Source organism: Hyposmocoma kahamanoa, unplaced genomic scaffold (assembly GCF_003589595.1).
Source record: "Hyposmocoma kahamanoa isolate Upper Pololo Valley unplaced genomic scaffold, ASM358959v1 277, whole genome shotgun sequence".
Classification (NCBI taxonomy): Eukaryota; Metazoa; Arthropoda; class Insecta; order Lepidoptera; family Cosmopterigidae; genus Hyposmocoma; species Hyposmocoma kahamanoa.
The window spans coordinates 954,652-972,389 of NW_020653774.1; the positions used below are offsets into that span (position 1 = coordinate 954,652).

Genomic DNA, 17,738 nt, shown 5'->3' on the forward strand with positions numbered 1-17,738 from the left:
GAATTTTTCACCACTTTTGGCAAGTCGTTGACCATAAGAATGAACTCCAGTGGACCCAAATTACTGCCCTGACTTGCCCCTGACGGTGTCAAAAACGCTTCCGATGTGTGCCTCTCATAGTTCACGTACTGTTTCCGATCTCTTAGGTAATTAGAAAAAAATTTAAGCAACGCTGTGCTGAATCCAGCGGACGCTAACTTTGTCAGCAATATGTCGTTATTGACCGTGTCGAAAGCTTTACGAAAATCCAAGTACGCTACATCCACCTGACCACCTACCCGTCTGTCTAAGGCTGTGCTTGCATAGTGCATGAAACACATATGATTAGACTCTGTACCTCGCCCTGGCCGGAATGTGAATGTGAATGTTCTTGTCTATAGATTGATGTCGTTGACAAAATAAAACTTTTTTTTATTATACAGATAGAGCATTGGAAATCGAGAAATATTGCGTATTGTCTAAAGTTTTAGAACAATTTTTTTCTGTTTTAATGATGAATTCCTGGTAGGATCATTTGTGATGCTCTACAAAGTTCGTCCTGCTCTAATTGTCTTGAGAAGTAACCAGTTTCATAAACAATAATTGGTTTTTGGCTGGGTGTTCAAGGTAGTGCCTCGGAGTGAACTCCGGTGCTCTGATGCTCATAATGCAGGAGATTCCTTAATTTAAATGACCAGACGAACACGGTAAGCGACACGCCTCTCATTCAGGGCTTTAAATCGCAAGGGTATGACGTTCACAGCCACTGCGCCCGTCACCCTGAGACATAAATTGACAAGTCCCATGTGCCTATAATTTCACCAGGTAATTGTTGAAGTTGTATGGCATATATTTAATAAACAAAAGCCTGTATGTAATCATCATCACATCAACAAAAGAACTTCTTACCCAATGAAGCTGCTCCAAACAGGACAGATACAGTTGTAAATATATACATTGTTCTGCAACAAATTGTTGTCAGATGATATTACGCTGTATTTATAAATACTTATCCACAATCATGTTATTCGTGAACTATTGAACTTCATATCTTGAGATAAACCAATTAAATTCCCGCAAGTACACCAAAAAACTCAACATCCTCTGGGGTTTTATGATGTTAGGGAATTTCGATGTATTATCATTATTTCATACGTCACCAGTCCATGACTTTGTCTATGGATGCATATCGACGGCCCCACCGAATAAACGTGTAAAGGAAAAAATATTACTTTACAGGAGAGATTAAAAAGTAATTAATAAGATAAATAAATAAAATAAAAATGTTTTATTCATTCATTTTATAGGGGTATAGTACAGGGGCGGATGTTTCCATTTAGGCTTGTTAGGGCCTGTGTTAGGAAACATCGCTCTCCTATAATATTAACAGTAATCTTACTTTTGTATTATTTTAAGATGATGAAACAGACTACCTTAATATCCACTATAACTGGTGTTACAACTAATACAAATTTCCCTAATTACAGTAATTTTTAACTTTTCAGACTAAAACAGATTAACCTAAGTGTTAGTGTGCGCGAGTGCAAGTATGTGTATATGCGTCTGTAAATGTGTAATTGTGTGGAATGTGAACATGTGTGTCATCCATCCGTAAGACGTTTGACGATTATTTATTCACAATATATGTATTATGTATATATTGATGTAGTATACGTTTTATATTTACTTGTTTATTTGTTTATTTATTTATATGTTTCATACTATTTCGTTATTGGATATACTTAAATATAATGTATTAACATTAAAATATAAAAAAAACGAAGGTTTTGATATCAGAAATGGATACAAAACCTTTTCAAATTTGTATTCTAGTGAAAATGACTTTGTCGGATGTTCGCGTGTAATGTTTACACTGTTATTTGTGGAAAATGTTATATTTAATTTAAACTGACATTTAAACATAAATTTACTCTGTTTTCCTATGGATATTTAAGATTTATCAATGCGAATATTATATAGTTACATGGTTATTCTAGTAAACAATTGGTAATCTATTTTTAAAGTGCAAATTATGCGATACAATTTTATCCATTAGCTTTTTATTTTATTATGGTTTTTTATTTACTGAAAATTATATTCTCTTGGACCTACCGAGGTACCAACCAATTAGGGTTGAGTAGTTATTTACTGAAGATGCAATAAAAGAAAGATTATGTCGTCGTGAGTGAGTGATTTATTCAAGGAGATGAGCGTTCTAAACATAAATTTTGCTAATAACAAGAATCAATTATGAATTCTCTTAATTACATGTAAAATTCTACTAAACAAACAAATATTACTTATTAACAAAAGATGGAATAATCGCTAGGAGTCTGCGAGATGTTAAAGAAGGGTCTGTACTTTTAATGTTGAAATTTTTCCAAAGTTTTTTTTTAGGAAATTATTCGTTTGCATTCCTATAAAGTTCAACTTTGAATGCGTAGGTACTCAATGAAATTTTAATTAAAACAGGGAATTCATAAATTAACTTACATCTAAACTCAGGAAGGAAAAGGAGTCTTGTCATTGCTTATTTTTACTACTCTCGGCAAACATGTTACTGGATAGTCTCTCCCTTATACTAGCTGTCTGCCTCCGACTGGGCGGAAGAACCGTTCACTCACATCAATTCACGTGGGGATGCTGTTGACGAGTCTGGCCACCATGGCCCCTCGTGTACTCAAAGTCTAACTGCCTCCGTGGCCGAACGGTTACCATGCCGGACTGCCACGCAGAGGTCCCAGGTTCGATTCCCGGGCCGGGAGAAATGTTTGTATGGCCTACATTTATTTCTCTCGTGAGTTTGGGTGTAATTTGTGGTTGTCTATATGTGTGTCCATGGCACCCGCGACACAGGGTTTCCCTAGTGCGGGGCTATGTTGAGTGTGTGCGTTATTTATTTATTAAAAAAAAGGCAAAGAATAATTTATTCCATAGGTACAATAAATTTGCACTTGAAAACTTCACATTTAAGCTTTAAGCTAATGCTCGTTCACTACGCTGACTTCCCTGCTGAAATCCTATGGAATACACTTTGAATCAAATTTGTGTGGATTCTGGAGCAATGTCTTTACGTACATCTTTATCTAACGCGTAGTCTTCAATTTTTCCAGTAATAGTAAAGTAATAGTTCTAGAGATAAATTAATTTTTCATACCATCCAAATTAAGAAAAATTGTAAAAGAAAACAATTATATCATTATTTTTCTTTATCAGACTATCTCGGGTACTATATTTAACCATAGTTATAAACAACCGAAGCTATTGATAGAAAAAACAACTCATCGCATGCCTCTCCCGCGCACTTATCTATGATGTGTTAGCGTAACGAATACAAATTAGAACTTGTATCGATTATTGTCATACCTTAAGCACGTAATCGATTCGAACTTATTATTATAATTGAAAGATTTTTCATATTAATTATATATTTTTTTAAAAGGACGTCTAAATTAATGCCTGCCTGATATCAATTCTGTATTTCAGTTTAGCAATAATAACATTTGAAAGTATCTAAATCCCTTTCTAAAAGAAATGCCAATCAATCAAGCATCGGTCTACCAAAAGCGTTAACCAATGAAATCACAGTCTGTTAACCCACCCAAACGTTGGTGGGGCGAAGCTTGATGGTATAATCACAATAGAAAATTTATGCAGTCTGTGTTAGAAATTTCTAGCCAGAGGTAATATTGTGAATACTGTGGGTACCGTATATAAAGGTTGTTAATTTATACAGGTATGTACTAACTGTCTTCTTTTTATTACGTAATTTAGTAACGAACTATCATGTATATTACTTGCTTAAAAGGAAATAAATGATTGTAAGTGAATTGTATTAAGCTGTTTCCTTTCGCCTCTTAAATGCTTCCTTACTTATCCAAATCTTTACTTGAGAATTTGCTAACAAATTTATCCATCATTGACGATGCAAATCAGTTTTTGCTAGAAATCAAAATACTTTTACTAAATAGATCAGTAACAGAAATTACTCGAAAATATCCAGTAACAAAATTGTACACAAAGATGCCTTACCATAGGCAAACTCCAAAGTTTGGCGAAACACTTTAAGTAAATTGTTTTTTTTAAAGTTTCACGAACAGTATTAGGTATAAAATTAGTTTGCTAAATACATGCAAGAGTAGTGGCTCTGTGCGCCAAATACGTACATGCAATATTCGTGCGCGATTGTTGAATTTTTTTTCCGTAGAAAAAACATTGAAATATCGAATAATTATAAAATTAATTTGAAAAAATATATGAGGTGTATTTTGAGCAGGAAAATCCAGAAATGCAAAAAAAAATACCATAAAAGCTTTTGCAACGTTTGGCGGCCCCACCGAATAAACGTTAAAACTTTTATGACAATGCTGTGTGCTCAGTGTTAGATCAGCAGTCGTTTGAGGGCAGTTGATTGCTATCGTAAAGAAGTAATGTGAGAATTACCTAAGAGTCTGGTAATGTGAAGATTATAGCACCGATTTCTTCAGTGTCTGATGTAATCCTGCTTAAAGGACACCTTATGAAGCTCGACACCTTCTGCATCGATAACCAACTTAACCGTAGTCCGTCTAAGTGCAGCGTCGTCAGTTTTAGCCGCAAAAGTAACTTAGTGCGTTTCAAATACTCATTGAAAGATATTAAATTACAACATGATAAGGTAAGGGATCTTGGTGTGCCTCATGATCATTAATTGCTATTTGCTTCGCCTGGCGACGCTGTTATTTCAAAAGCTCTCGGATTTGTAACTACACTTTTAAAAAGTGGATTTTCATACGGATTTCGCGAACTAGGCCGAAAAGTACCTTGTTTTTTAATTTAGTGTCGTATAAGTTTTTTCGTCTCTTCACTTTTGTCTTCTCTTCCCTTATCTTGTATTTCCCTATTTCATGCAACATAGAACGCAAATAATCAAGAGCCTGTTTCTCAAATTCAAATAATCAAGTGCGTGTTTTTGTTTATTGTTTAAAATTTTGATTTAAGAAGGCACATTTTTAATTTAGAAAATATTTTAGAAAAAGTTGCCTTTTCCGCTTGTATTACAAATTCTGAAAAGTTCATTTCGAAAATCGGGTCTACTGGGAAGCCTGGGACCTTCTGATTCATCCACCGAGGTCATCAATGAATTGCAAGAACTGGAGTTAAATTATTATGAATTTGCGTTTGGTATCAGTTATTCGACTAGGTCTGGTATAAATAGATGTTCACTGAGGATTATCTATCATTTACTTGCAAGTATTCGGTGTTATCGTTTTTACAAATCATGTTGCGACAGTTCTTGTTAGTGTTTTTTATGGTTACTATCGGTAAGTTAAATTCATTATATATTCTTGAAATAGATTTGTTGTTTTCTGCGCTTAAATTGTAAAAGAAATAAGAACTGAAGTCCCTGTCGTGTTTGTCTGCTACCCTAGCGGTTTTTGAAACCTACTGTCGCTTTTCGCTTGAACACCTTAGTTGGTTTCAAATGTATTTACTCTCATCTATTAAACTTAAACGAATCATTGGAACATTTATATTTTCTGAAAGCCAAATTCAGAGCAATTGGCTATTTATTTTTTGAAAGAATATGTCTCTGGAGTAAATCTTAACGTCGAAATTCCTCTGGAACCGGTATTGTTCCGATCTCGCAACTGATCAGTTCAAATAGGAATGTTGAACGCATGGTCATTAAATTTTTTTATTCTTATAAACCGACCTCAAAACGCCTGTACATAGATATTGTTGACCCTCTGATACCTCAAAAGATTGTTTACCCGCTTTCACTGTACTTAACGATAAATGTATCGCGTAATACGTCCAAAAGAATAAAACGAGCCCCAACACAAGTGTACAATACTTTATGTACGTAAACGATACGAACTTATTATTATTACAATTGAAAGGAGTTTTCATATTAATTACATTTTAAAAATTACGATTAAATTAATATCTGATTGATATCATTTCTGTAATTAAATTAGCAATAATAACATTTAAAAGTGTCTAAATCCATTTCTAAAAGAAATGCCAACAATTCAATCACCGGCTTACCAATGAAATGACAGTCTGTTAACCCACCAAAAACGGTGAGGCGAAGCTTGATGGTATGGGTTGCACAAGAACGTTTATTCAGTCTGTGTTCGGATTTTTTGGCCAGAAGTAATCTTACTGTGGGTGTATATAAAGGTTATTTAATTTATTGAGGTATGTGCCAATTGTTTTCTTATACGAGATTTAATCAGTAACGAACTATCATGTTATATTGTTTGTAGAAAAGGAAAATAAATAATTGAAAGGGAATTGTATTAAGCGGTTTCCTGTCGTGCCTTCGATGCTACCTTAATTGCCCAAGTCTTTAGTTGTGAATTTGCTTATACAAGGTAGCTGCTGTTAAGGAATTTCTCTTATCTGTCTGCCATTTCCATCATCAGACCACTGATGACTGACTTACTTATGTGCCAAGTTTTATGGAAATCAGTTAATGAAAGGGTGAAATTCAATAAACTGGATTCAGCCCCTATACACCGTCCAACCATTTATGTAACTTTTAACATATACAACAAAATGCATAACTAGTGAAGCGACGGTCTCTTCAGCTCCGATATTTATCGAGCCAACAACGAGATTATGTAGCGAAGATTATTCAAGTTGATAAATTTTAGTACCTGGCTAATAAACTTTATTGAAATGAAATATATTATAAATAATTATAATAAATTTGTATTGCTTATTATAATGAATCGTTGGATACTTCTCCATATAAACGGGAATCATCACTTGCATTAATTATTAATTCTTGAGTACACAAATTGTCAAACGCGACATCACGATCCCAATCGGACAATCTTCTTTTTTAAACCCGCTTACATTCACGATTCAAACTTCTTTATAAATAAAATCGATGTTGTACAATAATCGAATCGTAAAAGCGTGGGGATATCAGTAATTGATTAGAATTCGAGCTGTCAAAAGTTAAATAAATTGTTGGACGGCATTGATGTTGTACGAAGTATAATTTGCCACTCGTTCTCATCCATTAGAGGTGAAATATTTTCAAATTTGAATAATATACTACTAATGTGTGTGTTTCTGACAAAAAAAACATGGGCCTCATAAGAAGGCTCAAGGTTACTCAGCGGGCAATGGAGAGAGCGATGCTCGGTATTTCCCTACGTGATAGAATCAGAAATGAGGAAATCCGTAGGAGAACTAAGGTAACCGACATAGCTCGAAGAATTGCTCAGCTGAAGTGGCAGTGGGCGGGGCACATAGCTAGGAGAACCGATAGCCGTTGGGGCGGAAAGGTTCTTCAATGGCGACCGCGCACCGGACGACGCTCAGTGGGTAGGCCCCCCACCAGGTGGACCGACGATCTGGTGGAGGTCGCGGGAAGCCGATGGATGCGGGCAGCGCAGGACCGATCGTTGTGGAGATCGTTGGGGGAGGCCTATGCCCAGCAGTGGGCGTCGTATGGCTGAATGATGATGAAGCGAAACGTTCACACAAAAAAATATAAAAATATTTACAGTAGAATTAAAACTTCTCCATTTGCAATTATCATATTGATAAGTAAAGTCTAAATAATAAAAATTATTCTGTTTATTATTATTTATTTTAAGTAAACTAATAAAGATGCGCAATCTTTCGCATCAAGGAGCGCCCTCCTGTTAGAAACAGATCATTGAATTAATTAGAATCATTGCAGATGCGGAAGAATTGATAAAAAAACCTCCAAGGTTTCGTCCTGACTACAAATACGTGGCGGCGATAGACGGCTGGCTGAAGCTGTACCGGGTACCTACCAACTGGAATGACGCCCGCACACGGTGCCAGCTCGAAGGTAGGCAAGTCAGTGGCGTTAAGTTTAAAAATATAACACAAAAAATTGGTTCTTTTTATTTTTTATTTATTTATTATAAACAACCATACTATAGGTATAATAATTGTACAGTGTCCCGAAAACCAGTTTAGGTTTTACCGTACACTACCACTCGTCATTTAGTACAAATACAAATTACATTTAACTTAAATTATAGTTATAACGTAATCTAAGGTATTCGCTCAGCAAACACTGTTAATTTAATTGTAGGGTTAAATACAATGACAGTATTCAATTCTACCTGACCTGGCCGATCGACACGCCGACAGATTGCGAGTGCATGTATTAGGGGTTAAAGTATGAAATTGCCGTTTTATTGCAATAGGTTCTTTGAATTTTCATAGAATCTTCATGGTTTGAGGTTTTCGAATGAAACTTTTTTCAAATGGTTTCTGTGATTTTTTTTTTTTAATTTGAAACATTTGAATATCGACTTTCAATTGTTTTTGTTATTCAATTTAGACAAGAAAGATGGATACTGCGAAAATTCGAGTGATTTTTGAATACGAGTTCCGACGCGGAACTAACGCGGCAGAAACAGCCCGCAATATCAATGCTGCGTTTGGAGAGGGGTCTACTAATGAACGCACCGTGCGATTTTGGTTTAAACGCTTTCGTGATGGAAATTTCGACTTAAAGAACGAGGCACGAGGAAGACCGCCCACACAGGTGAATAACGATGAATTAAGAGAGATAGTGGAAGCCGATCCTAGTCAAACTACCCAGGAATTAGCGGCATGGTTTAACGTTACCTTACCCACAATATTGACTCACTTGCGTCAAATCAATAAAATAAAAAAATACGAAAAATGGGTGCCTCATGATTTGACTGATCTGCAGAAAGAAACGCGTGTTGAAACTTGTGTTGCCTTGTTGAACCGGTACAGAAATGAAGGAATATTGGATCGAATTGTAACATGTGATGAAAAGTGTATTCTTTATGATAACCGGAAAAGAAAAATGCAATGGCTGACCCCAGGTCAAATGCCACAACAGTGTCCTAAAGCAAAACTTACCAATAAATTACCTTTTTAAGGTAGTTTATTGGTAACCTGGTAACTGTTTGGTGGTCTCAGCATGGTGTTATTCACTATAGTTTTCTCCGATCTGGTCAAGCAATAACGGCAGATGTCTATTGTGCCGAACTCCGAACCATGTTGACAAAACTAGCAGTAAAACAGCCCCGACTCATGAATCGATCTTCACCATTATTGCTCCACGACAACGCGAGACCTCACAAAGCACGAGAAACCATTTTGACCCTTCAGGAACTGCAGTTAGAAACCATTCGTCATCCTCCGTATTCACCAGACCTTGCTCCAACGGACTACCATTTTTTTCGTGATTTGGACAATTATCTACGTGACAAGAAGTTTTCTTCCCAGGAGGCAGTACAAAATGCTTTCACACAGTTTGTGCAGTCTAGATCGTCGGAGTTCTATCGCAAAGGCATTAATAACCTTCCCATTAGATGGCAGCAATGTATAGATAATAATGGCAACTATTTTGATTAAATAAATTTGTTAAAAATTTAAAAAATAAACAATTTAGATTTTCAGTACAAATCGGCAATTTCATACTTTAACCCCTATTATTATGGCTAAATTGTGCAGACACACGGGTGGGTTTCTTACACTTGATTCAATAGTACATTTTTATTAAGAGGGAGCAAAGGAAAAATTCCTAATCTTCGATTTGATTTTAGAGGAGTATATCCACTTTAAAGTTAAAAATGAAATATTGTATGAGTAACTATACGATATATTCAAGCATAGACATTAACCAGAAACATAAAACAATAAAGTTTCCTCGATAGATAAAAATCACGAAATGACCTCTAATTTTCACATTTTTTCGATTTATCCTCGAAAAACAGGTTATTAGGACAAAAATTTGATAATTAATTATATTTATGCATGATCGACAACTGTCCCTACGGATTTTTTTTTAATCCCTTTAGTTTTAGAGTTATTCCGCTAAAACGAATTTGGTACTTTTAATGCGCAAAATTCAACATCTCCTGTCGCATGTCACGCGAACTTCAGGCTTATATTTGTTTCACAAATTTGGGCGGAGCCAACGTCAAAACTTTTTTGGCATGAGAGCTCTTAATAATATCATATGTATACCATACACACGTACATTCACATACACATAACATATAATTTATAATACAATTCATATATACACATTCACATGTGTGTATATAAACTATAATTATGTATATGATATTTTTGTAATAAATTTAAGAAACGCTTCTTTAACTCATTTTTAATGTTTATTTTATTAATTTTTTGTTTGAGAGTTAGATTCAGGTCGTTTATAAGTTTTGGTATTTGATACTTTAGTTGTTGTTTCCCGTAAAGATTGTTAAAACATGGAAACTTTAAGGTAACGTTACAGTTTTAGATGTTACTATAGCTCTCACGGTTCTTACCTGCAGTCTATATATAGGATCGAGATGCGTTTTGCAAGTTCTACCATAGGAACTAAGAGCATAATGTATTGTCGTTTCTCCTAGAGCCTTATACAAACTTAAAAGTGTGATGTAAGGAATTTTGTATTTTACTATACTCAATTTGGCCATTATTGCTCGTAATTTGTCACATACATAACTAACATGCCTGACCATTTAAAATGGATTGACCATTGAAATCTGTCATCTATTATTAAACCTAGATACTTTTGCTTACAAACGAGTTCAATCGGACTACAAGAGCAATTTCGCTGTTCAGTGTGAAGACACTTGTGATTACGCGCAATAAGTTTTTATAAATTATATTTTTTTCGGTTTTGGCTAGAACTTATGTGCATAATTTTTGTTTTATTACTATTAAGCACAAGACCCGCATCATGAGAGCACTTTGACAAGGGGTGAAATCTCTTTGCAAATGAGATAAGGCAATGTCTAGGACTTTGTTAGCAGCTAAGATACATGTATCATCTGCAAATTGATATATTTCACAGTTGTTTAGTGGGTTGACTGCGTCACTTACATAATTAATATAGTGTAATGGGCCAAGCACGAATCCTTGTGCTGTACTATCTAATACCTTAACCCGTCTGTTGATGTCATCGGATACTTTCACAACATATGACTTATATCGAGGTATTCTTGACACCATGCACTAAGTGGACCCCTTATACCAAATTCGTTTAGCTTGTCAATAAGTATATCGTGTTTTAGTGTATCGAAAGCTTTACTATAATCAATAAATACCACTAGAACGTGTTCCCTGTTATCAAGATGCTTGTTAACACTGTCGGTAAATTTAACAGCAATTATGTGGTACTTTTTCCGCTCTGGAATCCATATTGTTTGTCAGTAATAACGTTGTTTTTTTTATAAAAACTATGAATTTGTTTAGATACAGCTTTTTCCACTATTTTATCTACAGTGGAAAGAATAGTTGTTGGTCGGTGTTTGTCGCATTCATCATTTCTTCCTTTTTTATAAATCGGTCTAACTATTCCGGTCTTAAGTTCATTTGGGTATTTACCCTGCTTTATTGACGTATTGATTAAATGAGTTATTACTTCTGCAATTTCTGCGTCAATTACTTTTAAATCTTGTGGTCTTATTCCATCAATACCCGGCGCCTTTCTATTATTTAGTGATCTTATTTGTTTAAGAACAGTCCCAGCAGAAATTTGCTGATACCTGCAACTCACGTTAACGCTAGATGCAAAAATACTCTTATCTACAAGCTTTATGTTACACTTCGGAACAATATTTTTTATATTAGATTCAAAACAATCGGCGAACTTGTTAGCTATATCTATAGTAGAATTATTATTTTTCAGAAATGCGTTTAATATAACAGTATCAGCTATAGTTTTTGCTCTACCCGTAATGTCATTTAGTATTTGCCATAGTGCTCTTGGGTTGTTTCTATGATTCCATACTTTGTCTCGTATTTTATTATTTTTAGCTTTAATAATTGATTTATTTGCGTTGTATATATTACTTGTATCCTTAATCCATTTTATAAATAATTTATCTCTGTACTCACGTGCTTTTATAATTCTAGGGTTAATCCATTTATTACTTATTCTATTTTTATTTTTCGCTATTTTTATGATAACTTGATTTTTCATGACATTTTTGTATATTATCTACTATAATTGAATATATTTTATTCGGACAGAATTTTTTTAACTAGTTGCAAATCTATTTGTTTTAAATTATTTGATAGCAAGTTGTAATCAAAAGAAGTAATATATCCAAAATCCACCCGTGTGGACGGCACACTATTGACTGTACCTAGTGCGATGGCTTGGTGGTCGGCCATTGCAGTCCCTAGTGGCGCCGTGTACAAGCCTAGTGAGCGGGATCGTGCGTAAATGTGGTCTATACAAGATTTACTAAGTTTATTATTCGCAATTTCTATGCGAGTATATTCGGTGATCCCGCAAACTAAGCCGTGATTGTGCATAGTGGTGTTGTATTCATGTATTACAGGACTATGGACCTGTAAATTAATCTTTATATCACCTAGTAGATACATATCATGTTGTCTACCAACCTTTGTCAACAGGGTATCTAGTTCCTTAGCAAACAAGTGTTTTGTTTGACCCGGAGGGCGATGTATGCATCACAGAACCGCGGAATAACTTGATGGAGTGGTTAATTTTCCTAATAAGCATTCAAAATGTTGTGTTTTTTGGTGATTAGTGACAAATTGGTGTTCATTTTTTATATAAATAATTACACCACCATCTTTTCGATTCCTCCGTAGTTCTGCATACATATTTATACCCTTGTAACTGATATAAACCACAAAGAGAGTAAGTAATATTAACTTCCGTTAACATTATGACATCGACAGCTCGAGAGGACGGATGGATACATTGTTCCAGAGCATCAAAGTTTTTAATGATTGACCTTATGTTCATATGTATGCACAGTAGATTAATACGGTCAGGAATATTGTTTACAAATGTTTTCAAATCATTACAGTCTTTTATTTGCAATATATCATCTGAGGTAAAATCCATTTAGGCAAAAAAAAAAACAAAAGAAAATATAAGAAACAGAGTACCCACATTAATTTTAAGTAACTTACGAATTATTGGTGAAGTTTTAAGTCTCTTGATATCTTCCAAAGACCGTATAACACTAGGCTTCTGGTTGTCTCCTTCCTTCCTCACACGTAATATTCCTTTCTTGACCCAGATATATTTGTATATGGTTTTCAATTCTTGTTTTGCGTGCCACAGTAGCTGTTTATTATAGGGTGTTAAAGCTTCGCATATGAATATAGTGTCACTAGACTTAGAAGGATGAGCCCCTGGGACAATGCTGGAGCCAGTGATTTCCAAACTTTTTGATTTTGCTGCAGTTGTCCAAGATGTTTGGTTCTCCTCATTGTTAAGTTCAATTTACACTGGTCCCGGTCGGTTACCTCTGCCAGGTAGACGTTTAGCTTGCTTGATGTATTCAACATTTTGTCTGAGTTTCCTGACCATATTGCCCACAATTTCAATAATGTTTTCATTTTCACTTAAAGGTAAATTATGTATTTCAAGACACTTGCGTAGTTTCTGCTGCTCTATATCTTGTATACGCTGTTCTAATGCACCTACTCTTACTTCCAAGTGATTATTCTTATTTGTGAGTTCTGTGGTTCTTTTCTGTAATATGCTATTATTTCTTTGTAAGGATTCTATAGTTTTGATGAGTTCGTAAATCTTATCTGAGTGATACTGGATAGATTGAGTTATGTCTTTCATTTCTTTTTTAATGGCTTTTTCCACCTCTTTTGATATATCCCTCAGAAGTTTTTTGAGATCAACCTGTATGTTAGGTGATTCAGCGCTGCTTTTGTATTCCTCTTCATCGTCTGGTATGATGATGGAGCGATGTTTCGACGAGGTATTTTGACAGTCTTGGCAAGTCCATTCCTAGTTTTCTGTGGCACTTAAAGCAGTGAGCTGTTTATTTGTGAGACCACTACATTGATTACTCAAATGCACTATTTTTTCATATCGATTGCATTCTAGCCCTGGTCTAGATTTAGTTATATTTTTGTTACAGCTATCACATTTACTGGACATATTGAGGGTAGTTCACTGAGTGTTAACAAACGTATTACTGGGGCCTTACCATGAACTCTTATTACAGTTCAGTACAACAGTAACGTCAAAAAAGCGGGATGGTGATATACACTTCATGTAGCGCTGTCTAACAATGATTTATTTTAGATCCTAAACTGAATCGTAATAAAAGTTCATGGTAAAGCCCTAGATTGGAGCACTTGATGACAAATGATTATATCCAGATTATACTGGGTATTGTTATACCCAAATTCCTCCAAAAAAATTGAAGAACAAACGAAAGGAAAAAATGGCTTTTAACGATCAGGCGGTTTCCAAGATTTTCAAAGCGATTGTTTAAATATACATAAACCACTACGCCATCTACCACACTAATTAACAATTTCACCACAAAAATCGTCATTTTTCTTCCACAGGTGCGGACCTCGCGTCTCCATCCAATGACCAAATGTTGCAAGCTATGGTGGACATCATCGGGCAGGCCCGTGGCGTCAACTGTGGCGTCTACACCGGTGTTAATGCTTGGTTCTCCCATGGAGATTATACCTCTATCGATGGTAATAATTTTTCACATCATTAGAGCATCATCTTGGGTGAAAGCTGTACACTTTCTATTAAACCTGACCTATTGAGAAATAATGTTAAAACAAACCGTGATTTGCAGCTTTAGGAATCTCTCTACGTATGGAATTAATAACAACAAAGATAAAAACATTAAATTTATTCCCACTAGTTCCATGCATGGAACTTTTGGGTTCCATGTGGAACTGATTACATGGGACTACTGGGAATAAACCCCTATGCTTAGTTAAGGTCAACGTGATGTAAAATAAAAAGCGTTCGTTTCTATGAATTTCTTCATCACTGGCGTTTTTGTATACCTTCATTGGAAGTTAGCAAATGCTATTTGCAATCAGACAGCCAGACGATGCTATCTGGTGGGTTAGTTTCATGACGTAGACATCCAAAGTCTTTGATTAATAAAATTAATATGATATTGACGTAAATGATATAATTATTATAAATGACTCGGGAATCAGGTTTAAAATTCCCGCATTATGGATTGTTACAAAAGTATTAGAAAGAATAATACTACACATAATATTGTATTGCAGGTACTCCCCTGTCGGAGATGCCCGTAGAGTTAACGAATTCACAGACATGTCCTCAAATGGCAACGTACCCCTGCACAGTTCTGTTACCTTCAGGCACCATTAACATCGTAGAATGCAAGCATCTGTATCCTTTCATATGCTACAGAAAGAATAATAAGGAGATTCATAACATCAGTGAATGTGGAACTATTGATTCTGGTTAGTAATATTTTATGCTGCAGATTTTTATTCCAAGAAGTTTTGCTAGATCAAATGTTTCAGGTATATATATTAAATAACGGTCTTACAAAAAATATACGATACACCTCAGGATATAGTCCAAAGAATGTGCTAATTTATTATAGGATAGGCTGTACTTTATCCGATCATATAAAATCCCGAACTCAGGCCACAATAGAAGACTAAAGCAAATTATTTTTAAGAATGAGATATGTAACTTGGCACATAAATTTTATATAGGAGATGACATATTTCTCTTAAAGTACTACAGAGAACTTGCTAAATTCTACAACCCTACAGTTATTAAATTCACGTTTATTCCAAAACTTGAAAATTACCCAGCGATTTAATGACACACCACACCACCCGCTGCCCCATCAATCGCCATCGCGTGCTTGTCAACGTTAAATCTGTCTCAAATTTACTCTGCCTGTTCTTATTTAATCATAATATTTTTTGCGCGTGGATTGGGGGACACGCGGGCGGCCCCGCACACCTCATATCCTAAAATCTAGGTTCGCGTTCAAATACTTCGCCTTACGTACGTAAGATAAGTAAGGTGGCAATAAAAAACAAATTCTGACCCAACTGTATAAAATATAATGTCAGTACAGAGTACTAAAAAACCGACGATGTTGAGTGTGAGTGTGTGCGTTACTTCTTGTCTTGTCTTGTCTTGTCGACCTCAAAAGTACGTGGAATTACATATAATTACCAAGTTTTATTGAAATCGGTTACCGGAAAGTGCGCAAACCCGGATTCGGATATACGGGACTTGACACAGGAGATAACAAAAATAGGTTTTCACTACTCAAAGTATATTGAGAGAGAAAAATGCCTTGAATTGGAGAATAATAAAATCAACCATTAAAATAATTGCTCCTTATAATAAAATTTAGGCGCTATTTATAAAAATGAGTCTTCATGTGTGAACAGCCACGCTTAGAGGTGAATGATTTTCTTCAAAATTAAATGACACCACTATGGAGGTACCCTCTTTCCAACAAAAAAATCATGAAAATCGGTTCACAAATGTTACTTATCGCGTAACACACATACAAAAAAAATCATACAGTCTAAATGAGAACCTCCACCTTTTTTGAAGTCGGTTAAAAATCCGAGAGAAGTTTATGTAGAGATGGTATCGTAGCGAGTAATCGAAACTGGTCAATGACCAAAAGTTGTTTATTAAACTAATATTATGTAACGTTTCATGAGTTAAACCCAGAATTAACCTTTGTGTGATAAGAGCACGATATTTATTACGATGAAGACAGTCACGGGTATAAGGCTTAATATATATCGAGCATATGCGAGAATTCCACGTACGGCTTGTATCTAGTTTGTACGTTACACAACTGACAATAAAGTTCATTATGCTATGCACAATATCGTTATAAAAATTCGCTTCCATTCCGTTCCGTCGCGATATACATTGAGCCATAAAACCTCTATTTCCAATAAAAAATCAACCTGGGGTTTGCTTTTAAAAAAAACTTGGTTCCATTTTCATCGAAAATATCTTTTGTACTTCGAGCCAACACGTAAACGTAATCTTGCAATTTGCTACAAAACGATTTCGTACTATAAACGGATTTGCTACAACAACAACATGGTCAACTGTTTAAAAGTTTTAGCATTTAGATTCCCGGAGCCAAACGAGTTTACTCTTGAGCAGGTCAAGGACCGAAACTGGTACTGGTACCGATAGCCGACTGTCTCCAGCTAGTTGAAATGGACCTGTCGTCCAATTTGAACTTCGGCAGATACACACAATCCATGGCCAAAAATGCAGCCAAAAAGCTTGTCGTCCTTTCCAGGGTGAGGCGTTACTTCGCACCGGGACAATTGCTTAAGCTGTACCAAGCATAAGTCCGGTCTGCTGCTACCTATGGGGTGACTCTGCTACTTACCAACTGGCCACCTTGGATTCAATCGACAAACGTACCAAGAGGCTTATAGGTGACTCAGAATTAGAAGAGGCGAAGCTGTAGAGCCTTGAACACCGCCGTAAAGTTGCCTTCTTATCGGTATTCTACAGGATGTATCACGGAGAGTGCGGGGGAATTGCACGAAGCAATTCCGCCTTTCCCTTTCCACCATCGGGGGATCAGGCATAGGCTGGGATTCCACCCTTATGTTGTGGATATTCATAATATTAAAATTAAATGCTATGGAATACACTTTGAATTATAATTGCGTGGAATCTAGACTCTTGTTGTCTTACCATACTTCTTTATCTAAAACATACTCTTCAATTTTGTAATGCGATTTTTCAATTAAAATTCTTTTAATGTAAGTTTTAAACTTAGGAAATGATAACCTTAATATATGCTCCGGAATCTTATTGTGAAAACGTATACAGTTCCACATAAAGGAATCGTTTACCTTAGTTAAACGAAATACACTTATATACATGTGTGACGGTGTGACCTCCTTACACCGTCATCTCACCTTTTTGTATCGCCTCTCTCCGCTTGTATCCTATATATGTTTCAGATTCCGTCGCG

The 17,738-nt window shown here is 35.5% G+C and overlaps 1 protein-coding gene across 1 annotated transcript in view; it reads left to right on the forward strand.

Annotated features, from left to right (window-relative positions):
* Window positions 1-5,204: 5,204 nt before the first annotated feature.
* Window positions 5,205-17,738, forward strand: part of LOC113229099 (C-type mannose receptor 2-like) — a 16,171-nt gene continuing 3,637 nt past the window's right edge. Inside the window, exons 1-4 of the mRNA XM_026462592.1 lie at window positions 5,205-5,282; window positions 7,664-7,798; window positions 14,311-14,451; window positions 15,010-15,207. Of these exons, the coding sequence (XP_026318377.1) occupies window positions 5,240-5,282; window positions 7,664-7,798; window positions 14,311-14,451; window positions 15,010-15,207 (517 nt within the window). The 5' untranslated portion in view covers window positions 5,205-5,239. The remainder of the gene's footprint in view (window positions 5,283-7,663; window positions 7,799-14,310; window positions 14,452-15,009; window positions 15,208-17,738) is intronic.